The sequence below is a fragment of the Amblyomma mixtum genome, chromosome 9, assembly GCF_055824585.1.
Source record: "Amblyomma mixtum isolate Tamu chromosome 9, ASM5582458v1, whole genome shotgun sequence".
NCBI lineage: Eukaryota > Metazoa > Arthropoda > Arachnida > Ixodida > Ixodidae > Amblyomma > Amblyomma mixtum.
The window spans coordinates 104,566,656-104,588,020 of NC_143020.1; the positions used below are offsets into that span (position 1 = coordinate 104,566,656).

The 21,365-nt window shown below is 48.2% G+C and overlaps 1 protein-coding gene across 5 annotated transcripts in view; it reads right to left on the reverse strand.

Moving 5' to 3' along the window:
• LOC149330486 (CCR4-NOT transcription complex subunit 2-like) overlaps positions 1–21,365 on the reverse strand; it is a 40,428-nt gene that overhangs the window by 10,693 nt on the left and 8,370 nt on the right. For 2 of the 5 annotated variants that reach the window (XM_089561065.1, XM_089561064.1), the window contains exons 2-13: positions 21,172–21,232; positions 20,082–20,349; positions 18,883–18,921; positions 17,662–17,763; positions 17,515–17,541; positions 15,431–15,558; positions 12,195–12,221; positions 11,989–12,099; positions 10,383–10,466; positions 8,843–8,877; positions 8,023–8,125; positions 149–305 (exon numbers count right to left, since the gene is read on the reverse strand). In XM_089561065.1, the coding sequence (XP_089417191.1) occupies positions 149–305; positions 8,023–8,125; positions 8,843–8,877; positions 10,383–10,466; positions 11,989–12,099; positions 12,195–12,221; positions 15,431–15,558; positions 17,515–17,541; positions 17,662–17,763; positions 18,883–18,921; positions 20,082–20,349; positions 21,172–21,229 (1,139 nt within the window). In that variant the 5' untranslated portion in view covers positions 21,230–21,232. The remainder of the gene's footprint in view (positions 1–148; positions 306–8,022; positions 8,126–8,842; positions 8,878–10,382; positions 10,467–11,988; positions 12,100–12,194; positions 12,222–15,430; positions 15,559–17,514; positions 17,542–17,661; positions 17,764–18,882; positions 18,922–20,081; positions 20,350–21,171; positions 21,233–21,365) is intronic. The other 3 variants (XM_089561067.1, XM_089561066.1, XM_089561068.1) reach the window with 3 other exon arrangements.

The following is a 21,365-nucleotide window of genomic DNA, read 5'->3' on the forward strand; positions in this document are numbered from 1 at the left end:
GTGTGAATCACACTCGGCCAATTTACTGTGTTGCAAGCTACCAGATCACATGACTTCCACTTGAGGGTAAAAACAAGTTCCAGGCAAATCAAATGTAAACGACTTTGTGCAACGGGCGCAGAAAAAAGAGCAGAGGCCTTGAACGTACTCGGGAGAGTTGAGGTTGAGGCCCAACGTTGTGAGGTCGCTGCCTAATGCCAGAGAGACGAGGTTGGGATCCGTCTCCGCGGCGCGGATGAACGTCAACAGCCCCACCATGCCGTACTGGTCCGTGACCATGCCTGCTGGGATGTTTGTCACCGTTCCTGTGCCACATGCAAAAAAAAGTAGAAAAAAAAGAAAAGAACGCCGCTCAGGAATCTGACACGAGCAATGGCACCCTTGTATGATTCAGCCCTCATGATCAGATCATGTTTGCATCAACAAAACACGGGCAAGTAAACAAAATTGTACCCTGGATGGTTGATTGACGGATTTCTATGCGTCGAAGAAGCACTTTTTGGCTACGAGGCACCCCCCCTCCCAACATTCGGTTCTGAATTAAATTGGAATTTCTTTAGCATGCACACTGACATCTTGGGGGGCACTGTAAATCTATACAGTTTTATTGGAGCTATCCCACTCCAATATTTTTGGTCGCCACAGTTTTATACAAACTGATAGTGCATCAACTTGAGAAGTAAATGCTCTTTCTTTTATTGCCAGATTGCTAGTAAGAGCACGAAAATAAGCCAGCATCTTCATGCAGAATACTCCTTTATGACTGGATTGGCTAAAAATTTGAAATATCTGATGAATTAAACACAATAGCACTGCAAGAATACAGTCAAACCTCGATATAACGAACTCTTCCGAAATATTTTTATCAAACACATGTATTTTTAACTTCCTATAGCGAACGCGGTTCGGCATAAAACGGATATAACGAACTTCGCGACGCCAAGCACTACCTCAGGAGGCAGGCTTCGTTGCACTACAAGTGTGTTATGCGGCGCAGCAACCGTTCCGGACTACCTCGCAGGCGCCGACAGCGCCACAGGTGCCACGTTGGCAGTGAGAGTTGACAGCCAAAGAAATCGTTCGCATCTCACAATCGCTGACAGCGCCACTGCAGCAGCGGCGCGATGGAATGTTGCTTCTGTCCTTTTGCGTCTTTTGCGTTTTAGTGTTAGCCGTGCGTGGTGGTCACGGCGTTTTGTGGAGGCTGCGTCGGTGGTCGTGTCGAGTAAGGTGCGCAGGCGTGCGTAGTGCCGTGATGGCGGTGAACGCGAAAAAAAGAGCAGCGCTGATGTTAAAGACCAAGCTCGAGATTATTCAGCGTGTGGAGAACGACGAAAAGAAGCGCGTTCTTGCGGACTTATTTGGCATCCCAATGAGCACTTTGAGTACAATTTTGAAGAAGAAAGATGCCATCAAGGCACAAGCACAAAAGACCACACGGGCAAGTGCACAGCGTCTTCGGGCCCCTGCGTTCAGCGACGTGGAGAAGGCGCTCTACAAATGGTTTTTCGATATCAGAGCTCGAAACATACCGGTTTCGGGACCGATGCTTCAACAAAAAACAAAAGACTTTGCCTGTATCCTTAATGCCGAAAACTTCGTCGCCAGCTCCGGATGGCTGCAAAGGTTCAAGGCACGCTATGACATTGTAGGCAAAACGATCTCTGGCGAAAATGAGATGGTGAACTGCGAGAGCATCCAAAAGTGGTTGGAAGAGGAGTGGCCACAAATCCTTGCAAAATATCAGCCCAAGGACATCTTTAATGCGGACGAAATGGGCCTATTTTGGCAAATGCTACCCAGGCATACCCTTGACGCGCGTGGAGAGCCGTGCCATGGCGGGAAGCAAGGAAAGGCCCAGATCACCGTTTTGCTTGCCGCCAACATGGACGGCACTGTGAAGCTGCGACCCTTCGTCATCGGAAGATTTAAAACCCAGAGATGCATGGAAGGGTGCTGCACACTCCCCATAGAGTATGCTTCCAACAAAAAATGTTGGATGACGCGTGAACTTTTTGCGAAGTGGCTGCAAGCTTGGGACTGCGAGCTTGAGCGCGAGGGTCGCAAAGTGTGCGTCCTCGTTGATAACTGTACCGCACACAACACAGATGTCGCACTCAATAACATCGAAGTCCGCTTTCTTCCGCCTAACTCTACGGCCAAGCTGCAGCCTTTAGATCAAGGCGTCATCAGGGCCTTCAAGGCAGTTTACAAGAGGAGACTGATAGACACTCTTCTTGTGAGGCTTCGTATGAAGCAGGACTTAAAGATCGACTTGCTGGGAGCAATCCAGATGCTCAAAGCGGCACGGGACAACGTGAAAGGCAAAACGATTGCCAACTGCTTTCGGCACGCAGGTTTTGTTCCGGCGGAGGCCCGTGCATCAAGTGACGATGGTGACGATCCCGACGAAGCAGAAGCAGAGCTCCGCGAGCTCGATGAGGCCTGGAACGATTTCTCGCGTCTTGTTGGTGACATGCCCGCAACAATGACTATTGAAGACTTTGTAGGCGGCGACGATATCGCAGCGACCACGGCTGTACTGACGGATGTCGAAATCGCTGCGGAAGTCTCTGAACATCCCGCAGACGAAGCTCAGGCTGACCCCGCAGACAATGAGAACATTCCGAGTTCACAAGAAACGCTTGGTGCCTTGGATTTACTGCGCCGCCACTGCAGTGCTATTGAGGGCAGTGGGTTTGCCCTTGTTGAGTGTTTGCAAACTGTGGAACAGGGCGTGATACGGAACGCGATCAACACAAAAAAGCAGGCCGCGATAACGCAGTTCTTTGCGCCTAAATAAATGGACGTGACCCAAGTAAGCACCCTCCGAGTTGCTGTGTCTTCTCTGATTGAATTTTGCTGCTCTTGCATGTATTCTGTACGAAATTTTATATTACGAATTATTGATATAGCGAACTATTTTCCGATTTTTTAACTGTTCGTTATAACGAGGTTTCACTGTATAAGAATATTGCTATGTGATGGCAAGCCGATGAAGACAGGACTACATGACCGATGGCGATGATATGGTTTAATGTCTGCGAGCCTAGCATGAGCACTCCTGCCCACGCCACTGCCTGCTTCGTTGTCTTCTAGCCCGTCACATGACTCGGGGCCACCGAGCGATCGTCCCGATCGCGCAAACTAGAAGAATGGCATAGATGATGACGAGCAGGACGTGATGATGAGCGTGGCAGAACGGATGAACAAAGAAGAGAAGATGAAGGGCTTGCCGTCACGATGAAAGAGATGATGAGCGGGTGAAGCCAGGTCCGCGAAGACTGAGGAGCCACCGGTTTCCAGAAGTCAACGTCGAGGTCCGTGGACACACCCAACTTTAGGGGCTGGGGTACTTGTTTCTTGTGTGAAGGTCGGTGGTCAATGGCGGCGGTCTCGGTTCAGTGGGGTCGTAGCTCTCTGGGTCTTCTAGGTTCTCATGTGGGTTCTCATGTGGGCGGTGGTGGGGTCACAGGGCAGTTGCGGCGGTCGTTGTGTCGTCGTGTCTTCTGGTCGGGGCTTGGGGCGAGGCGGTGAAGAGCGGCGGCGAAGGGGCATACCTGGCAGGCTGGGGAAGTGCCGGGAGGTGCGAAGCCACGAGCACTCCACAGAAGACCTCGGTGGACAGCAGGCTCCTAAGCTCCGGGATGAAGAAGGTACCCAGCACCTTACACCAAATGTTATGTGACGGCAAGCCGATGAAGACAGGACTACATGACCAATGGCGATGATATGGTTTAATGTCTGCGAGCCTAGCACGAGTGCTCCTACCCATGCCACTGTCACTGACCACCATGCGTTGTGCTGGCTCTCTTCCTTGAAAGACCCTACAGGACAGCTTGGTCGTTGGGCACTGAGCCTGCCCTCTGCACTCTACAACTCTGGTCGCTTGCATGCCGATGCCGACTGCCTTTCCCGTTACCCCGTTGGCCCGTGTGGCAATCTTGGCACTGACAGCGAGGATGCTCTGTGCTCTCTCTCTGTCCTCGCTAACATGGCCGAAGAACAGCGCCACGATGCCGAGCTGCGCTCACTTATCGACCACCTCAACACCGCCCCATTCGACCCTCCGATGCGCCGCTTTGTGCTCCGTGATGGAGTTTTATACCGCAGGAGCCTTAACCCAGATGGCCCAGACCTCCTCCTCGTTGTGCTCGAGCACCTTCGCACTGCTGTCCTCCAAGAGCTGCATGATCTTCCCACTGCTGGTCACTTGGGTGTCTCCCGTACTTACGACCACGTGCGTCATCGATTCTTTTGGTCCCGCCTCTACCGTTGCGTACATGAGTGCCAGCGGCGGAAACGCCCCACCACTCTGTCAGCCAGTCTGCTTCAGCCCATTGACGTCCCACCCGAACCTTTCCATCGCGTTGACTTAGACCTTTAGGGACCATTTCCGGAATCCGCCTCGGGAAACAGATGGATAGCTGTTGCCACAGACAACGCTACTCGTTTTGCGATCACACAGGCACTCCCCACCAGTACGGCTACTGATGTTGCCGACTTTCTTTTGACCGACCTCATCCTACATCATGGGGCTCCCCGTCAACTTCTTACCGACCGAGGCCGATGCTTTCTGTCCAGAGTTGTTGCTGACATTCTTCGGTCGTGCTCTACAAAACATAAGCTCACCACTGCCTACCACCTGCAGACGAACGGCCTCACAGAACGCTTTAACCGCACTCTCACCGATATGCTGGCTATGCGCGTTTCTCCGGACCATCGCGACTGGGATATCGCTCTCCCCTATGTGACCTTCGCCTACAACTCCTCCCGCCATGACACTGCCGGTTACTCCCCCTTTTATCTTTTGTACGGCTGCGAGCCCCTGCTGCCTCTGCACACGCTGCTTCCCACTTCTACTGCTCCGCTGTCTGCATACGCCCACGACGCCATTACTTGCGCTGACCACGCTCGCCAACTCGCATGCTACCGGCTCCTCGCTTCCCAGACCTCCCAGCAGGCATTCTACAACCGCCGCCACCGTATGGTTTCTTTCTCCCCTGGCTCCCTCGTCTTGCTTTGGTCGCCATCTCGCCGCGTGGGGCTCTCTGGAAAACTTCTGTCCCGCTATATCGACCCGTATCGTGTCCTGCACCAAGTCACCGCAGTCACCTACGAGATCGCTCTGGCCTTCCCCGGTGCCACGTCCTCTCAGCATCAGACTGATGTTGTGCACGTTTCTCGCCTCAAACCCTCCATCTCGCAGTCCCTCTCACTACATGATGAACACCGAGACGGTGCCTTATCGACCGGGGGGCCATGTAACGGATAATCTCCGAAAAGACGATGTAGAGAAAGTGTCCGGTGTGTGCGTGCTTTCCGCTTGGGGCTCGCCGTGATCTGTGCCCTGTGCTCCGGTCGTCCTTGTGGCGACATAAGACTTCGGGCCACGTAACAATATCAATCACGATATCTTTAAAAAGATAAGACACATATTAAAACTGACATTTACTAGAGTGTAAGCCCAATTACAAATGTACGCCAAACTTCATTATATTTCATGCATAAGAGCAAAGAATGCTTGATAAGATATGAAATAAAAGACTACCCACAATTCAGCACTGCTTTGCCAGGCTGAAATACACCTGCATGTATCAAGCTCTTTAACAGCCTACAGCTACACTGCAAGCGTTTGTGCTACAACAGGCTAGACAAGCCCAACAGTTTTTGTTTGGGTAGTTTTTTGCACTCTGCCTATGAGAAACTGATCACCTGTCCCCAAGACAGTTCACCTTGTCAAATATTGTCCTAAAAAAGTACAGGCACTACTTTTAAGGCTACAAGAAGCTTGCTAAACACTTTTTGATTTTAAAGTGCGCACCATCGAGGTTGATTGATTTTCAGGACCTATTACAAACGGCATCAGCTTGGTACATCGAGTCTTATTCAGAAATACACTTCTCCCACGTTGCGTACTCAGAACTGACATCGTCACGTGAAACATTCGACTGCTCCCAGCTTTGTGCAGCACATACCGAGGCACGTAAGGCGTGATGATGCATTTTAGGGCTTTCCACAGTTGCGAAGGGCTATACTGCGGCAGTACTAAACCTCTCAGGAAACAAATAAGATTCAGCGGAAAACGAGACGCAGAACCAAAAAGAAGCGTGCACACACGCAACCATGCGTGCATGCACACACACTCTATGTCTCGTTTTTCGCTGGTTCCTTTTTGGCTAAAACCTCTGCCAACTTTCCCAGCAATTCATGCTTCTAATGATGTCGCACTAAAATCTGACTGAATGGTGTGCCCCCCTGGCAGATTAGCCCTACAGCCCAAGCAGCATAGTTAATTGGCCCAATGAATGGTTTCACTGTGGTTCTTTGAAGAACAAGCCCTTGCCGATGCATTTCCAACATTGGCCCAATATCGGTGATGGATGGTTTCACGGTGGTCCTTTCCAATACTGGGCCAATATTACCTGAGCTGCTTGGGGCGCAGCACAGAGAAAATGAAAAAACGCGCGTGCTCGGGACAAACAGACGTTATGCACTCGAGACATCACACGACACAGCATTACTTTCTCTCTCGTCTCGCAGCTTGCACTGCTCTTACTTTTGTTTTCCTTGCCGGCTGGTTACGTACTCACCCCTGCATAATAAGCAGTTAAATTCGCCCGTGGAGTTCGCGGTCTCTAAAAGCAAGCAGAAACGAACAAGCACACACCCGTGTGATTAACTGCTTCTCCAGGCAACGGTACTCACACACACACATGCGCGCTACACAGAACTCTCGTTCTGCTCGCTTGGCAAGGAGCGAACAGCGACGGGCTTTCAACGTGTTCACAGTCGCTGGGAGTCGTTACAGATTGCACCGATGTCTCAGAGTTGCACAACTTCTTCACGAAATAAACATATAAGGTTCTGCATTGATGAAGCTGCACTGTGTACAGACGCATGAGAACAAACAAATGAAAAACAATGCGGAAACGAGACAAGTCAACATCATGTGTTAAAGGAGGATAGAACGATTCGTAAGTTTGTTCTTGTGCATCAGTACAAAGCGCCTCCATCTTCACAGAATGCACAACAAATTATATAGTCAGTTTTACAGCTCTGCAAACATACGGTGCTGCATGCACTGTTTTAAACATGAAATGCTTTCAGCTTCCGCTGTGGGCATGCCGCAGGTGACGTTCCTGCTCGAACGAAGAGAGGAACTGAAGGGAGCACACGGAGGCGAACCTAAACCAACTTTTGGCAAACTTTTCTATCTGGCCCCTGGTGCCTACACGCTGCACTGGCACAAAAGCAGCGCACGCGTCAACAACAGCTCCTTAGAAGCCTACGCTCTGTCCTGCAGTCCAAGAGGCACACACACAATCCCCGCGACATGCTAGTAAACCGAGAGCGCCGCGTGCGGAGCCGTGGCACCATCGTTCGGAGCGGCACGGAACATGTAGTAAACGGTGAGGGAATTGCACTCTGCCACCCGAGCGACACTGGGGATGGTCGGTTGCGTTACGTCGAAACAAGACGTTGCCGTGCAAAGAGGATCAGGCTCTAGAATGTGCTGTGCCGGTAGTGCAATGCATTTCATGCTTACGTTCACTCTCGACCAAGAGAGAGAGTTTCTTTTTTTGTGAAAGCCCGATCATTTCCCACCGGGCTCCTAGCCAGAAATAAAAAAAAGGAAGAAGCGGGCTAAGCACAACCACCATCAATTTCACCGTGCATAAACAAAAGTGCAGCTCGCAAATTTTTAAAGGGTGCAATTTATCCATGAACAGCCGAGTAGAACCATCATGAGCGGCCTGGGGACATGAAACTGCCTACTACTACACCTGATTAATGAGTCTCCAAAATACAGCTGCTCTAAGCACACATTTCGGAACCTACTAGCATTTAAGAAACCTATCAAACTAAGCTTTGTGTTCCATAACAAAAGTTTAAAAAATAAGCTTCCCAAAGCCTGTCCCAGAGCAGATAAGCAAGAGAGACATCCCTACAGAAGCTACAGCAAGCGGTGGTCACAAAATCAAACTGTTTTGCACAAAACGGAAGCGGAGAGGTGCTCACCGTCTTTCGACGTCTGGATGCCCCGCTTGACCGTCTGCGGCGTCACCTTGTCCCCTGAGAAGCTGCTGCTGTCTTTTGAAGACTCACTACTTGCGTTGCTTGTCTGCAATGGGCACCACACAGCGAGAGGTTCATCATCATCATCATCATCAGCCTGACTACGCCCACTGCAGGGCAACGGCCTCTCCCTTGTCTCTACAATTAACCCTGCCTTTGCCAGCTGCGGCCACCGTATCCCCGCAAACTTCATCTCACCCACCCACATAACATTCTGCCGCCCCCTGTTACACTTGCCTTCTCTTGGAATCCACTCCGTTACCCTTAAGGACCAGCGGTTATCTTGCCTTCGAATTACATGCCCTACCCAAGCCCACTTCCTCTTGATTTCAACTAGGATATCGTTAACGCGCGTTTGTTCTCTCACCCACTCCGCCCGTTTCCGATCTCTCAACATTACACCTATCATTTTTCTTTCCATAGCTCGCTGCGTTGTCCTTAACTTAAGCTGAACCCTCTTTAATAGCCTCCACGTTTCTTCCCCATATGTGAGTGCCATAAGATACAGCTGTTGTATACTTGTATACTTTTCTCTTGAGGGATATTGGCAAACTGCCATTCATGATCTGAGAGAACCTGCCATATGCGCTCCACCCCATTCTTATCCTTCTAGTCATTTCCCTCTCATGATCCGGACCAACTATCACCACATAGCGAGAGGTCACAACACGCAAAAAGACGTCTCGACCTTTGCTGTCGCCTTCAGGATTATTTTCTGGCAATTAAAAAGAAATAAAGGTAGTGCTGTGTCTTCAATGCTTACCTGTTTACTTAAGCTGTCCTGATTGTTTTCCTGGCCTGGAAAAGAAAAAAAAAATTGCTTCTGAAACAGGGCTGGCATTTAACAAATGCCAAATTTTGCACTAGAAGTGATCCTTCTGGTGGGAACAGCAGAAACCAGATTACGGTCGAACTTCGACAAAAGAAGCCTTAATTTAATGAAATCCGCGGAGCATCGCATTTTTTTCGTTTCCCAATTTCTGCCCCACTAAAAGCAATGTATATCTGTTTGCGACTTCACAAAGTCATTTTATATTGCACTTTTGATTTAAAAGCCCGCAAGTGTCACATGCAAGTACCACGAGCTTGCTTCCTTACCTAGAAGATGCAAATGAAAACTTTAGCTGAAAGAGACCACGATTTACACGCACCCTTTTATGCGTAAGTGTTACCAGTAGGCTTCAATCAGTCGGGTAGAACAAGAGCATAACACACCACTGCACCATCTGTTGTGTACACATGAAACCTGCGGTGGGCATGCTCCACCACTAGCCATTTGCGTAATGCAGCGAAGCCCGCCTGTCATTGGCATAAGCATCACCTGGAGCTGGAGGTTCGATATATCTGGTTTCTTTCTTTTTGTTTCTTCTTTATGGAGGGGGGGGGGGGGGGGGGGTAATTATTTCTGGCTAGGAAAGTGTACAATGCTAGTCTGGACCTTTTTTCCCTCAATACATCGCTAAGAAGTCTCTTCTGAACCACATCATCATCAATGGGCATCAGCTGACACGTGTGCCTAGTGGTTTGCGTGTTCGTATCAAGTATCATGCTCACTGCGGGGTTGAGAAATTGTTCATATCATGCGAAACCGTAATGTACTGTACATAACGCAACTCTGGCAGAGATATTTCTAAAATTCGTATCACTGCGATATTCTGATCAAACGTAACTGTATCACGAGATTCTACTGTGTTTACAATGCACCATCTACCAGGAGTGTTCAACATGTAAATTTATTTGGACTGCTGAAACAAAGGAATCTCGACTTGACAAAATTCGAGATTTAATTAATTCTTTGGCTGCAGGTATGACCTTGTTACATCGAGGTTTGACTGTATTTCCCAATTTCAAAACCAGCAAAACTGCGACGACACGCAAAAAGACCCCCCCCCCCCCCTCTCCTACCCTCCCCCTGGGTAGCAGTGTCATTCAAAACTGCGGCACCACCATTATGACACCTGTGTGACTACGCACTCAAGGGGCATGTGCACCTTTTTGTCAGCAGTACTTCTTGTGCTGCCATGTCCCTACACAGGACTCCTCTAACTACAAACGCTCAATTAGTGCAGCGGCAGTTTACAGCGCAAAACAAACCTGCATAGCAAGCTTAAATATCGCAATGTGCTATACCAGAAAACGGAAAATTTTGACGCTTCCCTCACATCGAAGCTTCATTAAGCTTGAAGTTTTTTCTCCGCTTCTACAGCTTCGAGTTGACGAAGGTTTAGTACATGTGACGTGTTGCAGACTGACATCTCAAAATTAAGAGAAGTAAAGTGAGTTGTGCCGCGTCGCGTGCCCACCTTGAGAGCCCGGTAATGCAGGGAAGTCCTCGTTGTGGATATGGAACTCGTTGGAGTCGTTGTTGGGCTGTTTGACCATGCCAACTGCAAGCAGGATGGGAGAGGAAGTTGAAGCAGGGCATCCTAGTAATGCAAGTTTCAGTGGCAGCTTAGGGGCCATGTTTTTAAAAGGGTTCACGTGTAAGAGGTTTAATGTGAACCATTAATCAATGGTCACATGACCCACAGATAACAACTGGGTCACATGACTTCATGAGGCATTGACATGACCCATTCTTTGGTCACACGACCTTATGTGGACAACGATGCCAACGTCGTGGACCCAGGGCTACGTGCCGATGACAGCTCTCGCTGTAAATAAGAAAACTAACAAGTGACGTGAATACAGCCAACAAGTTCGCACAAATGGATCAATTCCACCATGCTCACTGTTGACTGTCGCTATTTCTGAGAAAATAACGCTTTGTGTGGCTCTCATCGGCTCACCACTGTGTTGAAGCACGTCACTACACTAAGATAAGTGGCTTGTCTAAGCACAGTGTGCTTTGAACCAGGACGCCTTTAATGCCAGTCTTGTTCCTGATGCACCCGTGCCCCAAAATTTGAAAGGTCACGCTTCTAGAAATGAAGGCAACGAGTCCAGCCGAGGAAATGAAAGGTCCTCATATACAAATGGTCCAAATCAAATATCAATTGTACCGTGTCTTGCATGCCGTCATTAGTTCTAGTTATCATGGCTCAGATCTGCTTTCTATGATGTTTGCCATTCGGCGTCCACTAAGAACTACAGCTACAGGTGTGCTGAAACTCATGGTGGGGTCCGTCAATCACGTTGGCTTGTTCGAGAACACAGCATGTTCTTAAGAGAGAGGTGTGTTTCCTACATGAGTTACCCGATTCCATTACTGTCTGCTTCTTTCAGAAGCAATGCAGAAAGTGTCTAACGTGACTGCAGTAAAGGTTTGCTAATTCAAACCACGAACCACGTTAAAGGGACCGCGAAATTGTATATATTGGGATGAGGAAGACCGCACGAGTGGTCGGTATTCCACCACTCGTCACTGCATCACAAAAATTTTTAGGCTGGCTTCATTAACACCGGAGATATCAATGATTAAAAATGTTGCTCCTTCTCAACCCCTTAAAGGAGTATAGTCACCTAATTTTGGTGGCATGCTTTCTTCTCTGCAATGATGCGTAAGGCATCATTATACATGGCCTGCCATGTGGTATTCTCCTATGACCGCTAAATAATTTATAACCGAATTTCTTTCTCGTGCTGTTTTAGTTTCGGTTCCAATAGCTAACGATGACCGTGAGGTCAACATCTGCTTACAGGTCACGTGAAGCACACACACACACAAAAAAAAACTGCGATATAATCACTGCTTCGCCGCTTTAATTCACTACAATGCTGAAGCCAGCCTGCCTCAAGGGACGGAATGGCAATGTATATAGAAGCATCGATTATATCACAGTTTTTTCATGCCTTGGTCCCGTGAGGTACGAATCAATGATCCTTAACTATTTTAGAACCATTCCCTGGCCCAACAGAGTGCTGACTCTAGGTTTCTAGGACTAGGATTTCTAGGTTCTTAGGACTCACAGAGCTTGCCGTAGGCTGCTCTCCCTGCCATCGGGTTGCTGTTTAGAGACTGTGCAGACCCTTCTTGAGAGCCCCGGTTCGTCAAGGAGGGAAACTCGGACAGGTCCAAGGCTGCGGAGAAAAAGCGGGAGGCACTTGACTCGAGTGTGCCACGATAGACAAGAAAAAGCGAATCGCGAATGAGGTGAAGCGGGCCAAATCCTTACTGCATTCTTCGGAATCCGAGAGGTCTTCTAAATGAAACAGAGACAAGGTATCACAGTTACAGGCGCTTTTCACTTGTATAAAGAGTCGCGAAAGGCGGCAAAAAGAGGTTGCTTCTGTGTTTATGGGGGGTTTTAACGTCCCAAAGCGACTCAGCCCTCAGGGGGCGTCGTAGTGAAGGGCGCCGGAAATTTAAGCCCCCTGGGGTTCTTTAACGTGCACTGATATTGCACAGTACACGGGCCTCTAGAGTTTTGTCGGGATCGAACCCGCGTCTTTCGGGTCAGCAGCCGAGCGCCATAACCACTGAGCCACCATGGCGGCGTTTGCTTCTGTGTGTATGTGCGGGGGAGGGGGCCGTCACAATCCTAGCTGCTCTTACCCTTTCGCCACTTTGGTTCAGTTCGAGTGCGTGGGGCAGTCCCCGACTTAAGCTGAGGCCTAGGTTTAAGCCTCCAAAAAATTAGCACCTGCACCACTTATGGCCAGCGGGTGGACGACCGCTACTCTTCAGCACTCGCTCGATGAATTACCTTGCTCGACATTCAAACCATGCTCTGCTAAATTCACCCGCAGGGTATTCCTTTACCCTCTGTCACAGCAAACGCTTTTTCCCCACTGAAATGCGGCTTTCTGCGAAACAAATCATCACACTGCCATGCTCTCCACGTGGGAAATACTTGCCTGGGCTGTCTAGACTGCTCTCCTGAAACAGAATGTCAACAAGATGCCCAGTTTAACTCAACAGCAACTATACCGCTGACACAACATTTGGATGAGCGCTTCACGTCTTAGCAAACAGCATGCAAGGCATAGAGAGCACGCCACTTTCCATGCTCATTCCGTCACACTGTTCATGAACGCGAGTCTATAACTAGCTCAACATAAGACGTCAAATCTAATTAGCGTAAAAGGGCAGCTCTACTTCGTGTCTACTCCCACTAGCATTGTCAAGTGGTCACTCACCGTTAACAATGTGGCTTACATTGTAGAGCTGGCGACAATGCTCCAATCACGACCACTGGCTTAATGCCAGTTTAGGCGGGGGTCTTGCGATTTCACAGCTGCTGGCCATTTTTCGAGTTTGCGTTATCGCCACAGTCCTGCCACTCATGACAGAAAAACAAGTTTTAGCTCATTAGAAAGAAAAATGCACTGACGTGTCAACGGTGTGCACTGTTAACAGCAGTAATAGTTGGTATGAGTGCAGTGAGCAAAAAACACAGTGCATGAAACAATACTTTTGTCTGACAAGCCTGACTGCGTCATGTTTCTGGAAAAACTACTGCATTGAAAGAAAGGGCAGCTTCGGTAACGTTTTAAGAAAATGTTAATCTCGATATGTGCTGAGCGGTTTTTGGCTGCAGTGGATAGTTATTTCAAGCCAGTTCTCTAAAAAAAGGACCGAAAATGATAATAATGACGCATATTAGCAGATCAATAGCTTCCCATCTAATTGACAATACACATGCATATTTATCACAAGTGGCACATGAAAATTTTGTTAAGGGTGCAAAGTTTCTTTGAGCTGCTCTTAGTATTTCCTCAGTTTTCATTGTTCAAAGTTAACTGTAAATGCAAAAATGCTAGCGACAGACAGAGATTTGGCGACATAGTACCAATCAACTTTTTCAAAAAAACTTGATGCAAGCAGGCAAGACAGACAAAAGTATTCTTATGCACTATGTTTTATTATTGCCACTAACAAAGCATACCGTTAAAATATAGATACAACTGTCTTTCTAATGAGCTAAAACTTTTTTATCAGAAGTGGGACGACTATGAAAATCACGCGAAAACTGTGAAAAATGGCCACTGGGCACGAAAGAATGAGACCCCCCACTGTAAGCTTTCCGTACCGAGTATTCTGCATACCTGCAAGCAGGTAGGGTGTAGGTTGGGGGTATAGCTTGCAGGTGCAATGGAAGTTCATTTCAACTGCGGTTGTCATTCCACTCAAGCGCAGCTGTAGCTTTCTTTTGGAACAGTTGTTCCCTGGAACGTTACCTTGAGCCCTTGGTTACTGGCACTAGAATCGGAACCAGGTGCGGCAAAGAAAATTCGTGCCAAGGCGCGCATTCTGTCGTTTTATCCCTAGCACGGTGCGTTTCTTGCACTTTAACCCACAACGGATGCTGTCATCAGTGGCCACCGTTCCAGAACTCGGCCTGCACTCTGAACAGGAATACGCCTTATATGAGAGTAAAAAGAGAGCTGTCTGCATTCTAAACAGGAATACACCTATATGGGAGTAAGCTGTCTGCACTCTAAACAGGAACACCTATATGGGAGTAAGCTGTCTGCACTCTCAACAGGAGTACACCTATATGGGAGTAAGCTGTCTGCACTCTAAACAACAATACACCTATATGGGAGTAAGCTGTCTGTACTCTCAACAGCAATACACCTATATGGGAGTAAGCTGTCTGCACTCTCAACAGGAATACACCTATATGGGAGTAAGCTGTCTGCACTCTCAACAGGAATACACCTATATGGGAGTAAGCTGTCTGCACTCTCAACAGCAATACACCTATATGGGAGTAAGCTGTCTGCACTCTCAACAGGAATACACCTATATGGGAGTAAGCTGTCTGCACTCTCAACAGGAATACATCTATATGGGAGTAAGCTGTCTGCACTCTCAACAGGAGTACACCTATATGGGAGTAAGCTGTCTGCACTCTAAACAGCAATACACCTATATGGGAGTAAGCTGTCTGCACTCTCAACAGGAATACACCTATATGGGAGTAAGCTGTCTGCACTCTCAACAGCAATACACCTATATGGGAGTAAGCTGTCTGCACTCTCAACAGGAATACACCTATATGGGAGTAAGCTGTCTGCACTCTCAACAGGAATACATCTATATGGGAGTAAGCTGTCTGCACTCACAACAGGGGTACACCAATATGGGAGTAAGCTGTCTGCACTCTAAACAGCAATACATCTATATGGGAGTAAGCTGTCTGCACTCTCAACAGGAATACACCTATATGGGAGTAAGCTGTCTTCTAGTGCACTCCTTTTATAAAAGGGCATGCACTAAGAGAACAGCTTACCCCCTTTTTACTCCCTTCTGCTAAGAGAGAAGGCTCGGACTTGAGCTGAAAAATAAAACGTTATCTCTCTCTCTGCTAAGAGTGTGACGTTACTTCGCTTTTGCTCGTGCTGTGGGCAGTGCCCAACACTACCTCACGTGAGACGACGGTAGAGTGCGAGGTGGAGGACGTGCCTGGGTTGGAGTTGAAGAGCTGGCTCTGGAGGCTGTTTCCCATGAGGGACTGGGAGGAGGGGAAATTTCGGGAGTTGTGGGACATTCCGAAGCTGGAGAGTCCACCCCCAGAAGCGGGGACATTGTTCCTGTTTGGTGGGACGGCGCAAGCCAAAGGGAGCGGGGAAAGAAAAAACCACGCACGCCGTCAGCACACTTCCGGAAAAGCGCCACATGCTCTTATATTGTTTTCAGACAGAAAAGTTCTGAGTAACTCTGGTAACACAGTGCCACGCAGTAAAAAAAAAACATCCCTAAGAATTGGCGCTGAGGCAGGGGGTAATGCAATTGCGCACTCAAAAAATTCTGAGGTGCGCACGTTTTACACTGCTTCTTTTAAGTAGGTAGGAGGTTTTTAGAACATTCTATAAAGCAGTCACCATGTCTGTATGAGCGACACAAAACAAAAGCTGAGAGAAGCTTGAACCTCGCCCTTGACCTGGATGACCAAAAATGGCGGAGCACGCTGTTTACATCTAGCACACCTAATGTGAGCTCACAGCTGTATGCTCCTTACTAGTTCCATTACTGCGTGGCAGATTACTTGTTGAAGTTTCATAACTCTCAGGCACAATAAACAGTACATATCACAAGCATCAGTATAATAACAAATGCACTACACACTGCCAATTGGCTCCAGCAACGAGCAACGCCTCTAGTTCTCCAGGTAGCATCAAGTGGCCAAAACGACACTAAGTAATCGGCACTCATTGAGTGCAAAACTACAGGGATTTCAAGGACGGTGTTTGCAGATGGCGCCACACGCCAGCGCTGCTGCACCGACATCTCTGCTAGCCACCGTTACGCTAACTGCTAAATAATCTTCGCACTTCCTTTAATCTTAAAATGCATGCAAAAACAAAAAAGCAGCGAAAAATGAGAAGCCGAATTCCAATTTTTACCGTCATCTTCTGGACTGATGATGCCGCTGCAGCTTTATGATAGAAATGGAGAAAGAAAGAATGCTCTCAGCTCGGTGCACACTACTTCACTGCCAACCTCAGCTACTGTAACAGAGACACTAGGAGGCGTTAGCGCATTACAGAAGCGTTAGCATCAAAGAAGGATAACAAAGGGCTTTAGCTTAGGGAACGCAAGGTGTATAAGAAGCGTATTTCTCCCTCAACGAAAGACCCAAGTGGCACATGATGTATACACTGGCATCTGTCTTGGAACACAGGCACAGAGTTCCAGCAGCGTTCCTTACCGCTCCAAATGTAAGCATTTTCAGACTGAAGCATCCCCCATTGTTAGCAACGGCAGTTGCAACCACCCTGCTCCAGATGCTACTACTGTTTACTGACAAACTCCCTAATTCCATCCACCGACTTGATTCTCTGCTGCTCCCTGCTATGTTTGCCTTCTCTAGGAATCCCTATTGTTACCATTAATCAACGGAGCATTGGCTATCTTGCGTTCATAATACATGCCCTACCCACAACCATTTTGGTTGACTTCAGCTAGGGTATTACTCACTTGAGTGTGTTCCCTGAATCATTCTGCTCACTTTCTGCCTCTTTGCCACCCCACACAGGTAGGGTACCAAACCACATCTGTCTAGTTAACCCCCCAGCCTTTGTTTTATCTGCTCTGTATTCACCTCTGCAAAGGAACCATACAGATAGATACAACTCTTGACCACGAACCAGATGTTTCCCCTCACATCACCTGTCCCTTTTGCACCGGCTGAACCTCACAAGCGCAAAGACTGAAGTCGATGCGAGGCACTTGCGCACATACTAAACACACTAGCGTGTGAACGCAACGCGCCAGAGGCGGCGGGTGCCAGAAGCCAGCAGAGGGCAACGTTTTTCTCAGTGACTTGCCCGTCGCGTCGTCATGAATGACTTACTTCCCAGCGCATGCTAAAAGCAGCGACTTCATTCGTGATCTGCCGACAGGGCAAGAGAGAAGACGAGCGATTCACGACGAGGACAAGACTAGCAAGCGCGGGCGAGACAAGACGACGCAAGCTCCCTTTCGGACAGCACAACGGAACAGCGAGAGTTCCGCGTCGAGTGCCAAGCCGTGGTGCGCCCTCTCACCTCCATAACGAGCTCTGGTCTGTGTACCTGCACAACAGAGGAGAGGATGTGTCAAAGAGCGAGGCAGAGAGCACAGCAAAACTTCATAGAGTAATCGCTATAACGTTAACTCTCTAGAGCTCTATATAGGGGGCGCTTCGAACTCACCCTGTGCGAGGAGGCGCTCCCAGGCCCACCAACCGGTTGATGTCGGGCCCTACTTGTCTCTGGCCGGGCAGTCCTCGAGACCCGATCGTCAGCATAGTTCGACTGAAGAGGACGGGGATAGTGACATAGACTAATTAGCTAAGGTTGGGAGTACAGAGACCTCCCTCAACAAAGTCTCATCACTGTGGCCTTTCCAGCAAGAATGGCTTCAGACATTTGCTACCCTAAAAGAGCTTTAAGTCAGGTAAAGGAGATTTTCTTTCTGCTGCGACTTCAAGTAGAAAGAAATCGCAGATGGAGGGTACACTTCTTTTTACAATTAATCACAGGATGTTATGATTGCACATTCAGTACTTTCACTTTCTCGCAAGCAAGGTGATCTGGCAATAACGCCGTTAACCACTAGAAATAGCGTGGTATGTGGGGTGCGTGCAACATTCATAAGCTACACGTCAGCTATGAGCAACACTGTAGTAAAGGACTATGCGTTGACTATGAACACCTAGGGTTGTTGCTTAGCAAGCCACAACATCACAAAGCACACAGGTGTTTTTCCATTTCGCTCCCACTGAAACACAGCCACTGTGGCCAGGATTTATTGCTCTAAATATTCTCATTCCTTATCGAGTTCATGCAGTTACTGATGATGCAGTTACACGTTAACTGTGACCACTGTTTAAAAAGTGCCTGAAGTAATTTGTGCACACTAACCTGCCTTTGTGTACGCTCTCTTCATGTACCCAACCTGCCATGGTCTTGAACAGGACCTTAACGCAGGGGTCTCAAACGTGTGGCCCGCTGGCTCCCAGCATTTCACTCTTTGTTACCAAAGATTGTCGCACGTTCCCACTTCATTATTATGCTTTTGAGCTCTTTGACGTCCAGTCATTCCTGCCTTTGTCATTGGTTAGATTTTCGTGACAGACCTCCAAACTTTGATACAATAGGGGAAAAAAAAAAAAAAAGACTAGCCAAAAAAAATATAAAGTAAATTTTTAGTTCATAAATTGCCCTCTTTGCTATAACTTGTGACTTGTACATTCTTACGTTAAATGTGCTTATTCTAACTTCTCACTTTGCCCTCTTCAGACTGGCAGCCGAAAGCACGACATGACAGTGCATGAGGCCTGCGCGGCGGTACCAGTTTGAGACCCCTGCCTTAGTGCGTACAAATAAACAACAACAACAACAAAAAAGACAAACGAAAAGGATGATGCACACCTTTCTACCTGTCCTTGATCTCTCCAAGCTACTCCACACCTGCAAGCATAATCCAACCAGCCCAATGCAACGCTCTCTTACAACACATCTAATCAATGCAACAGCTCAACACATGACAACGAAACACAAAACCAACAAAAGAGAGAGAGAGACAAAGAGAGGCGTTGGCACTCCTTGCTTTCCTTACTTTTGTTGCACCTCCCGACTACCCTGTTAGTTAAAACAAACCAATTAGCTTAGTTTCATGGCACAACTAACAATCTCCTATTAATCCATGGACAGCTCGCTAACATGGGAAGCTGTTCATAATAAGACTGGTAACTTTTAAGACTACGGTCATTAGAAACTTCCGTTATCAATTAACAGCTCAATTATCAAAGGCAGGTCAGTTTCAGAAAGAAAGCTGAAATGAGCACTGGTTGGAGAGAAGGGATTTGTAAGGAACTCCACTCCCGATTTCGTCTGTGCACACAATGTGCTCTCGGCCTTGTGGGGAAATGCTGTCGTTCTTTTTTCAGTGTCAACCAAGGCACACAGTTCACTATTCACCCGCCCCTTTCTGTACAAAAAGAGCGGGCATCTACGAAATATTCAACACTTTAGATATACAGGGTGGTTCGTATTTATCTGTCCAGGTTGCAAAAAATTATCCTGCGCAAACTCCTTGCCTGTTTGGGCTCAAGCACAGACCATGGGGTAGTTTATCATAGTCTGCGTATTTCAGTAAATAATTCAAACATCGGAACTTAATTGTCCGGCACTGGCGAAAAACTTCAGCCGTCTGTGCGGAGAATTTTCGTCTAGGTGAGCGTAGCAACAGAATTGACAGGGTGCGCCATCTGGGGTACGGCGAGGCCTACACCAGCTCCAAGCAGGAATACTGGTTGCCTCGCAGTTCGTCAGATGGCGCACTCGCTCAAATCGGCTATCTCGCTCGCCTCGGCGAAAATTCTGCGCGCAGACGACCGCAGTTTTTCACTGATTCCGAACAATCCAGGCAAGTTCCATTATTAAATTACTATTAAAAATGTGCAGACTACCATAATATACTCTGTGGTCGGTGGTTCAGTCGAAATAGTCCAGTAGTTTGGTCAGGAGAAATTTTTACAACCCGGACAGATAAACACGGGACACCCTGCACATGGTTTAGGCTTAACGAAAATAGGCCTCTTCCCTTGAGGAAAGCTTTTCCCACCGACCTGTTTGGTGATGCCTGCTGAGGCGGGGGCAAGGAGGCCGGAGGGAATCCCGACAGACTGGTCGGGGGAGGCCTGGCCACCGAGGGCGGGAACTGGGACAGGGCGCCCCCGAGAGCCCCCCGCAGGCCCAGGTCCCCGAAAGATGACGAGCTAGTCGCCTTGTCGGCCCCAAACATGTCAGGGAAGGGCGCCCCCCTCGAACCCCCACCACCCGGCAACACCCCAGGCTGCTGCTGCTGCTGTTGGGACACCGACGGGAAGAAGGGGACTGCGAACGGGGAGAAAGGGAGGGAAGGTGAGAGAGAGAGAGAAAAACTTCATTTTTCAGAGGAATTCGGGCCTCCTAGGACCCCTGAGTCCCCGCACGACCCCACTACGCTCAAATGTTCATGCCTAAAAAGTCCATAATGCTGGCAGCGCGGCTGGCGACGGATCCAGAAGGAGAGGACGAGGTCAAGGTCACAAGCTAGCATGCCACTCAGGCAGAGACGGCAACAATGTCATGTGTGTGAGGTGGTGACCATATTTTGTTTTATATTACACTGGCTTGGCATCTTGAGCCAGGCTGGGTGCTGAATTTAAAATAAACATTTTTCTTTTCTGTAAACTGTGCTTTCCTTCGCAGCATCATAAAACAGGTTTGATAACCTGAGCAATCTCAAAACTCAAACACACTGAAACTCTCTGCTTCGGACGGTCGATAAAGTTGCTCCAGGTGTTGAACTGTATTTGTTCTTTGCTCTAAGACGAGTTTGGTTTTTATCAACGACCACTGATTACCCGTGCATTCTTCGACAAACCCAACATGACATGCACAGTTTCCATCTATACGTTCACATTTTTTTCCATTGAGCATTTAATTTGCTTCAGCACTGTGTTCGCCCGTCTTCTTATGTCCACATGCATATGCTGCTCTTATATTATACTGTTCTTCACTCTGTCAAACCTCGTGTTCTTTATATTACCAAAGTGACCAGACACAAGGCAGCGTGTGGTCACCAGACAGCCTGCCGTTTTCGCTGTTCGCCAGATGAATAATGATCTCTAAAGCCGGCAGCAAGAGACGAATGAGGAAGTGGTGTGCACTTACTGAGCGAGCTACCTGTAGGTTGGCCATATCCAAATGGTTGTGATGGCGACGATGTCATAATCTGCAGACGAAAAAAAAGAAGAAAAGAAAGAAGACTGATGACACAGCAAGCTGCAAAGAGGCCAAGTGTCCGCAAGAGAAGCGGGAGCAGTCAAATGACTACCACGTGCAAGAAACTGTGAAGAAGCTGGATT